General features: G+C 40.6%; 1 protein-coding gene and 1 long non-coding RNA gene across 2 annotated transcripts in view; one reads left to right on the top strand and one right to left on the bottom strand.

Moving 5' to 3' along the window:
- The first annotated feature begins 627 nt into the window (after positions 1 to 627).
- ndufs8a (NADH:ubiquinone oxidoreductase core subunit S8a) overlaps positions 628 to 9,351 on the top strand; it is a 25,019-nt gene continuing 16,295 nt past the window's right edge. Inside the window, exons 1-2 of the mRNA XM_046045678.1 lie at positions 628 to 751; positions 4,970 to 5,025. Of these exons, the coding sequence (XP_045901634.1) occupies positions 4,983 to 5,025 (43 nt within the window). The 5' untranslated portion in view covers positions 628 to 751; positions 4,970 to 4,982. The remainder of the gene's footprint in view (positions 752 to 4,969; positions 5,026 to 9,351) is intronic.
- LOC123968750 lies at positions 2,111 to 7,756 on the bottom strand. The gene is made up of 2 exons (XR_006824534.1): positions 7,646 to 7,756; positions 2,111 to 2,711 (listed from the first exon to the last, which is right to left on the bottom strand). It is a non-coding gene; the product is annotated as an uncharacterized LOC123968750 (long non-coding RNA).

The raw sequence follows: 9,351 nt of genomic DNA, 5'->3' as shown, positions 1-9,351 counted from the left end.
GGTGTACCCCACTTTTCGCCCGATGTCAGCTGGGATAGGCTCCAGCCCTCCGCGACCCTGTACGCAGGATAAGCAGTTGACGATGGATGGATGGATGGACTCACAACCCATTCATAACTCTGTAAAATTACTAGTCTTGTTGGTAAATATAACATCCATAAGGCGAGAATGCTTCAAAACACTCCCTCTTTCCATCTGTTCTGTATAAAATTACAATATCTCTTTGACTCAGTCTCTAAATTATCAAACAAAAAAGCTATTAAAACCTCATTAATAATGAGCAAATTACTTACTAAAAAATCTATTAATATATAGCCTCTATATTACTTTATATCTGCCTCATACACCATGTTTGGGTTTTTTCTTTAGTTTTTATTCATTTCATTTTTGTTGTTGTTTATGTTTTACTGTTCTGTACTTGTGTTTTATTTGTCGGCCGGCTTGGGCTTTATATTTTCTGCATTGCCTTGTCTATTAATGCATATAATGTTCCTGTGATATTGTTAATATTCACTGCTTGTTCATCTATTTGTGGTAAAAGTCTCAAAAAACAACCTTTTTCTAGTTGGAGGTCGGAAATTTCCCAGTTCCGAGTTGCCTGGAATGCAGCATCAGCCACCTCAAATATGGAACGTGGAACGTCAGTCGGACGTCCATGACGGTATCACGTTGCGTAACTTCCTGTACACGCAGGGTCCGTTCGGCAAATCGTCCGCTGTTCTGGTTCAGAAGGCCAAATAGCGATATTTTGGTGAGTTTAAAATCATTTTAAATTCATAAAATTGTATTACCAATTCCTTTATGTCATATAAATTGTTAATTTATTATTATTCATATCTGATATTGAAATTATTCCAGTTACCCTTACTTCACCTTAAGCGACCTTTGTAAAAGTCCTTGACAGTGTGAGCTGTGCAACGTTAGTTAACATGGCTAGCTTAGCACTAGCACTAAACCTTAACTTTTCATAAATTTAACCCAACTACCATTTTTTGTGCACCGTACAGTTGTGGTGCGCTGCGAAGTCGAGTAACGTTGGTCACAAGGGTATTTGGGATGTGTGCTTTGCAAACTACTCCTAGCTGAACAATGTTATACTGCTACTGAAGCGCTAGCGTTAATGTTTAGTTACATCAGTTAGCTGCTTTCACGCCTAGCTAAACTGTTTGGTAGGGTTAAAACGAACCCTGGTAGGGGCTGATGTGAAACCTGTCACTCGGGTTTCACGCCTGTAGTTCGGTTCACTTGGTCCGGACCAAGTGAAAAAAATGATACACTGTTGGATTTTAGTTCTGGCCCGGTTCATGTTCACACTGCAGTTTTACAAACGAACCAAGAGAAATAACCATGACGTTACACAGACTTAACGTACAGGTAACTTGATGATTGAACAGCTTTGGCGATTGTCATCCACAATCAATTTCAATCAAATTCTGGTGACTGACAGAAGTTTATGCAGCACTTTAATGCTTCTGATCTGAATCTGAAAGAGCTCAGGAAGATATAATTGATTATAAGCATGATTAGTAATGTTAGACCCAAGGTAAATAGAGTACAACTGGCCTACCTTTATAACAGCTTTTGACCTGTTAATCAGGGAAAATACCAGTGCTGACAAGTATAGGTTACCAAATGATATTCATAAACAGCCTCTACATGGCTTATACAGATAAAGTATAAGATCACTAAACACATCTCAGCAGATGGATTCATTAGTGGTTTTAACTTTGGAAATAATGCTCAGATCACATCTCTGCTATCAGAAAATCCGAGGGTTAGTTTGTTTGCTTTCACCTCACAAGCGGACCGGACCGGAGTTTGTAGTGAGACCACCTCTTCAAGGAGGTCAAATTGCAACACACACCCCTCTTTCAAAGCGTGTAGGATAGCTACGCAGATAACATGGAAAATGTTAGCCAAGAGTGTGTAACATCTTCTCTGTTTCTGCACCACAGTCCATTATAAACCACGTAATAGAAAAAGTTTATACAAACATTGACAAGGGAAATACGTTAAGTCTGTCTGTGATTATGGAGTTACTCACATAATCACTTCCTCTTTAGTGGTTTTTCCTGCAAAATAAAAGCGCAAGAAAATTTTTTTGTAGAAATGCTTTATTTCATGTTGAATTGACCTTGGCTACTTGGTAATAAAACATATTCTGACCATATTAAATATTATGAATAACAACAATAATACATTAAATACAGTAATACTTAGAGGTGTCCCGAGACACGATATTGGGTTACACAAGAACGAGACAAGAAATTTAACACTTAATTTCATGCATTCTGGTGATTTTTTTTTTTTGTTGTTGTTTTTCCAGTTCCTGCCTTTGCTGCATCAATTTGTGGTGGAAATGTTTTTATTTATATGTAAGAGAAACACAAAATTCAGGTGACAGGTGACAAATCAAATTCTAAAGCTGCACTGAATATAAAGCATTAAGGATCTCAGACATTCTGCTTTCATATATGTTTCTCCTATAAATGAGCTTTTTTCATGTAATACCATCCCTGCTAAGTGAGCACACATGCAGGCAGGATTCAGTCTTCCCTCCTCTTTGTGTCTTTGTTTGGGGAAGTGACCTCTTTAAATGTCCATGTGGCACCTTTTCACCTCCGTGACTTCAATAGCTCCTGTGTTTCAGCAGGTCTTCTGCTCATGTTCAAAACTTTCTGCACCTTCAGAATCTTTCCCAGATGTGTTCTCTGACAGGTCCAGAAAATATACAATATACAGAATATTACAAGACTAATTTCATCATTAAATGAGAATTCATAATCGTTTTTAAATGTCTAACTGCCCTATACTCTGCTGTACAGTAACCTCATTTGGGACTGTACGTTAGGATGACTGACAAGGAGGTGGAAACCAAAACTAACTGAAACACTTGTGATCAGGCAGAAATCTCACCACAAATCCACACATGTTAATTTCAGCAGCTCCGATTAAATTGCAGCTCACAGTTTTATGTTTATATTTCAAAAGCTCTCCCAGCTACACTACCACTCTGTAACTCATAGCTTGAGAGGGGGTTCAGTTTAGGGCTGCAGCTAACGATGATTTTAGTATTCGTAGCTTCGATTGATTATTTCAACGATTCATCGATGCATCGTTTAAGAAGTACTTTTGCTTGTCAGTGGCCCCACCCACATACACGACTTTCAGCGTTGGCCAATGGCGGTGCAGTTCACACAACTTGCAACTTGCCTCGTTGTGGCGCTCACACTACGTGACTGATCGGTGACAGGGACACACACACGCACTACAGGAGCTGACAGCGGCTGTGTCCCCCGACGCTGGTCTCCAAACCATGTTTTGTCAAGAAAACACGCGTGAAATGTGAAACGGGAAATGAGCAATCATACACACGAAACAGCTCTTTGTTAATATAAAGATGGCGATTATAAAGACACAGAATTTGGGTGAAAGGATGGATTAGCACATGCAGGTAGCAGGGATCGTCTGAGCTACAGAGAGCTGGAGGGGGATTTAAAAGCTGCAGCTCCCCAACACCCAGTTAACTCATGACTGTGAGGTTACAACTCCAAAAAGGAGAACAACAAACGCACGTGTGCACATTTTCAGCTGAGGACTGCGGCTTACTTTGGCTTCAACTCAACAATAAATCATGATTTCAGTTAAATGCTAAAGTTGCTGTTACTGTCACCTTGTCTGTGATCCGCTGGCAGAACACCGGCTGCTTTCTGATAAGGTGCCACCATGCTGTCCCCGAGGCGACATAAGTTTCGTATTACGGTGGACGGATGGTAACATTACAAAGTTGTTGTTTTCTTTAGCTTGAAATAATCCCATACTTTTGGACACTTGGTTCTTTGTCCCTCGCTATTTTCTCTCTCTTCCTCCACTTTGCAAACAGCTCCATCATTATCATGTCGTGTTCACAGCATAAGCGCGATGTGCCACAGTAATAAATGTCCCTGCAAAACACTGTGCTGTAAAGTTAAATGGATTAAATGAAGCATCGATGCAAAGAATTTGTGTTGATAAATTTTCACGGCATAACATGACTTAAAAATGTAGATTAATTTTATGTTGAATAGTTGATTATCCAACGTAAAACTAACTTCATTGCAGTGCAAAGCGTCGTCCCCTCGTTAAGTCTTGAATTTGCGACACAACGAAATAAACAATAGAGCATTATTTTAAACAACGTTTTGCTGTATTGCATAGCCCTAGTCAGGATGGTTTGACAAAACTGATACTGCCCAAGCATTTGCAGGCATGCAAACTCCTCACCTTTTGTTTTGAAACCCAAATGGGTCACCTAAGTGATTTGTGCAGATTTGATGAAGACTTTGGGAGAATATTTTGGCGGGGGGCGGTCGGTCGTTGCTAAAACAGCATTTAGGCCTTCCCGTTTTATTTACCGAGTCCTCTCCTGTCTGCCATGAGCTTTGCAACTTTACAACTGGCTCTGCCTAACCAATTGTCACTCCTAATGCCACGACCCAACAGCCAATCGGAGGCAGCGTAGGGCGGGTCTTTTTTCTAGTCCTCTACAGCTGAGCTGAACACGTGAGGACGGTAAAAGACTGCCAAACAAACTGTCCGTCGGAAAGCAAGCCTGATGTAAGACAGAAGTAAGCTAGCTTACAATGTTAACTGTCCTGTTGGATACAGTAATGTTGCCACTTTTATAACTTTGCCTTTTGTGTCGGTGTCTTTCTAAGTGAATGAAGGGTCTTTGGGTTTTCGACTGTTGGTTGGACAAAAGAAGCAATCTGAAGACATTAATTTGGAAAATTGATTAACCTTATTATTATTATTATTTTATTTTTATTTTTTTTTTCACAATTTCTTGACATTTTATAGAGTCAACGATTAGTCGATTAATTGTGAAAATAGTCATCAGATTAGTTGATAAGGAAAATAATCGTTAGTTGCAGCCCTACCCATCTCTAGGTAATTGACTGTTCCTCATTGGTATTGTGTCTGGTTTCAGCTTCGAAGACGAGATGGCTGCAGCAATGCGTGTACTTTACTCCGTGTCGAGGCCAGGTAAGCTGCACACAACAGTACTAGTAATTTGAGTACAAATAGATGAATGTCGTACTCCAGTCCTGCTAGTGCAACTTAAAACACAGTTTAACTCGATCTTGTTGAAATTTGATGAAAAGCCACGTGACGTAGTTACTGTGGGATGCATACACAGTTGTCTTAAGCTGCTTGCACACTGCTCTGACCGCACCCAACTAACACCATTCATTGGCAGCAGTTTTTTCAGTCTTTTGAATGTTCAGAAAACCAACTGTCAGTTCCACACTGCCCAGACAGACACTGACCAGACAACCTTTAGCGGTTTATTTTTTCTTTTTCAGTCACAAGGGTTGAGGCTTTTTGGCAAGTGGAAAACTACTTGTTTCTGTTTTATCAGCTCTTTAAAGGTCTGGGTGAGCTTTAATCAACCATAACTCACATACAAATACTCATAACTGAAATCAAGTCATTTTGAGAACCTTACAGTCACAAGATAGGTTTTTTGGCAAGTGCAAAACTGCATTGGCTATATGGGCTGAAACTGAGACTGAAATCTGGGAGACAGAACCGCTCCCGGGACTAAGCTCTCATTAGACAGTGTAACTGCGGCGGTGGCAGGTGTGGTCAGTAGTGGTGTAGGCCTATATCTTTATTTGTATTGACAGTAGGTAATTTTCCACTTTATTTTAGTGTTTATTTACTACTTGAATCTGCTCCTCTTCTTCCCACACTGTCACACACCTAGCCTGCTCCTCTGGTCTCTCACGGCAAAGACGTCTGCTTGCACCACCTCTCCATCAGCAGTGTTTTCATAAAGTTACCGTGTTTAAAAAAAAAAAAGATCCGATTTGGTTTTCAAGTGCGCCGCATGTGGATCTAAACCTAAACCGATGTTAGTGAGGGACATCTGCAGTGGTGCGTTCACCGTGTCAGCTTTAGGGCTGACCCCAAATAGTCGAAGATTCGATGCTTTGATGGGCGGAGCCTGATTCTACTGTCAGTCTCATAGTTGAAGCTTCATGGCGAAACAAGGATCATGCCATTTTGGCGATTATGGAGCTGCTCAACGTCTGATTTTACGTAGAACTACCAGTTTTCTCCCCAATAAGTTAATATACAGCCTATTATGTAAAAAGAATAAAACTTCTTAAACAGGGTGTCTGCGGGGTCTAAAGTCTTAATCGCCATTTAACAAGGTATAAAATTTTGAAGATTTTTTTTCAATATGAAAATCCTGTTTGTCCAAAGAGTTTGTTTGCTTATTTGTAGGTGAATGTATTTAGGCCTATTTATAATGCATAGCCAAAAATACTAGACAGGCAGTGAGTAGCGACTGTGATTCGTTTCTGTAACGTTAGGCGCAGGGATCTACCAAGCGCCTATTTAACTCTTAAACGCTCCAAAACAGACCGTAATCTCCCACCCCGCCGGACCCGCAATGCTAATTGTCCAAAACGGAGTGGCGATCAGGAGTAATGGGATTAACCCGGTTGGCCAGTCGCTCTGTGGCCACTTTGAACAGCCCCGTTCCTGGAAAACAAGAGATGCGCGCCAGCAGCGGAATCGGTAGAAGACGACAGGGAAAATTCAAGGTGCGTGTGGGTTTGGCTAACGTTAGGTGGCTATTTAGCTAAATCTGTGCCTTTTTATTGGAACACATTCAACTTTTCATAAAGCCGATGCTATCGTCAGTGTTTGTGAACAGATCAATCACAGCGGGGATTTTAAAAAAGTTTGATGTGCTGCAACAGACTTTATAAATGTTGAACTCAATGTTCTGCATAAACGGTTACGATTATTGACGAGTTAGTAGCCTGCCCAAAATCAAGGTTGGAGACTATCATGTAGCCTAGAGCATTTTTCTTGCACAAAGTTAATGAATAAAAAACAACCCCAATTTGAATTAATATTATATTAGTGGTAAGTTATATACTATTATATGAAATTATATTGAATATAGTAACACAATGAATATATTAATATCAAACTTACATTTTACTATTAAATTAACAATATACTTTTAATTTAATGTTATAATATTATACTAATACAGTCATTTAGACTAGTTCCTCCTCCAGGTTGTGCCTGTTCTACACCGCCTACACTACTTATAGCTACTTAGTAGTTATTCATCACTCATTATATTCTCTTCATCTTTGTTCCCTCCTGGCCTATTTGAGTTTTGTGGTGGATGAAAGTTCTCACACATATCATTGCAGGCAAGTTCATATTATCTAGTTTAAACCAACTAAAACACAAAATTACACTGTGGTTCACATGATTTGCTGTAATGTTGCGTACATAAACGTCATAGCTTATGTAAGACAGTTGCTTTTCACAGGAAATCTGACCAGTCCTTCAAATAGAAAACTGTTGGCCCATACAGGCTGAAAGTTGGTGAATGCCTCAATTTTTAGGTGGCGTTACAACCTGATGATATATAGGAAATAAATATTTTATAAATATATTTAAATTCCTTTTAAAACCTCAAAAATGTCACTCTTTAAGTTGTGTGGCTGATTTTAATCAGTTCCAGCTGGCAGTCTTAAAATATGTTGAAAAGGTACTGAATTTTACTTCAGGATTCCTGTGTATATACCCTGTTAAAGTGCGTAAATAAATTCAAAATTGTAACCCTTACCCTGGGTCGTCAGGGCGCATGTGCAGGCGTAGCGTGTATGTGTGCAGTGGCAGTGGAGGAACACTTGCTGAAGAGACGGAGCTCCAGCTTCACTGGTGTTGTGCTGAGTTGTCCTCAGTTTATCTGGAAATTTACAGTGTAAGTTGAATGAATAGAGACTGCAGTCCTGCAAGATTAAAGCAGAGGCACCATGTGTTTACCCCCCCCCCACCCCCATCGATAATCGCCCTGCACAAAAACACATGATTCGACTATCAGTCGACTATAGGCAGGACTTGACGACTCTGATTCCACTATGTAAATCCTTAGTCAGGGACAGTCCTAGTCCGCTTCATGTAATCTCAAATAGCATCTCTCTCTCTGTTTCTCTGCAAAATGCCAAAGTGGGTTGCCAGATATACTTTGGCAGGTGCAAATATAAATGGCCCGGCCCGTCTGAGTAAAGCATGTTGAAAACATTGTATTTAAAGTTAGACATATTTACAAAATATAAGCCTCCAGCTTGCACTGTCTTCCAACTGCGTGTATCATGTGACTGTTTTGGTCCAGTCATGATTGAGTGATCATGCCTGCAACTTCAACTACATTAATTAAGCATAGATGAAATATAATAACTGTTGCCTCACAGCAAGAAGGTCGTGGAGTTTGCATGTTCTCCCCATGTCTGCGTGGGTTCTCTCCGGGTGCTCCGGCTTCCTCCCACCATCCAAAGACATACCTTAGGTGTGAGTGTTACCGGTTGTTTGTCTGTGTGGCCCTGCGATGGACTTGGCTCCAGTCCCCCGTGACCCTGTACGCAGGATAAGTGGTTGACGATGGATGATGGATGGAATATAATAACTTGGTGTTACACCCCTAGCATAGCACAATCCAAATTGATTTACCGGTAATAAGGCTTATTGATATATAAGAGAGGGAGCAGGGAGAGGGAGGGAGGACTGAGGCAGCCCACACAATATACACACAGAGGCACAGACAGCAAAGGCGACGCCGCCACAGACTAAATGAAAAATGGTACAGATATTTAGAGTAGTGTTAATGATGATAATCGTATATCGTAATAATGATTATAATTACAATAATAACAATAGGACTAGTAACAACAGTTGTTTTAGCAGAGGGTGTCGAGCAGGTGACTCGCAGCCACAGATCCAGACTCCATAGCTCCAGAGTCAGAAAGTGATAGGAGGAGAGAGGAGAGGGACGAGAAAGCACAAGACTACCAGAAAGGGGAGAAGTTGAGTTAGTAACATGCAATAATGGGATGAGGTTGCATACAGAGGGACAGAAAGTAGAGGAGAGAGGAGCTCAGTGCATCATGGGAAATCCCCCGGCAGTCTAGGCCTATAGCAGCATAACTAAGGGATGGTTCAGGACTAACCTGAGCCAGCCCTAACTATAAGCTTTATCAAAGAGGAAAGTCTTAAGCCTACTCTTAAATGTGGAGATGGTGTCTGCCTCCTGAACCCAAACTAGAACCTGGTTTCACAGGAGAGGAGCTTGATAGCTGAACGCTCTGGCTCCAAGTCTACTTTTGGAGACTCAAGCAACCACAAGTAATCCTGCATTCTGGGAGCGCAGTGCTCTGGTGGGGTAGTAAGGTACTATGAGCTCTTTAAGATAAGATGGTGACTGACCATTAAGAGCTTTGTAGGTAAGAAGAATGATTTTAAATTCTATTCTGGATTTTACTGGAAGCCAATGCA

Source organism: Micropterus dolomieu, linkage group LG01, assembly GCF_021292245.1.
Source record: "Micropterus dolomieu isolate WLL.071019.BEF.003 ecotype Adirondacks linkage group LG01, ASM2129224v1, whole genome shotgun sequence".
NCBI classification, from domain to species: Eukaryota; Metazoa; Chordata; class Actinopteri; order Centrarchiformes; family Centrarchidae; genus Micropterus; species Micropterus dolomieu.
This window is presented reverse-complemented; position numbering and strand designations above follow the sequence as displayed.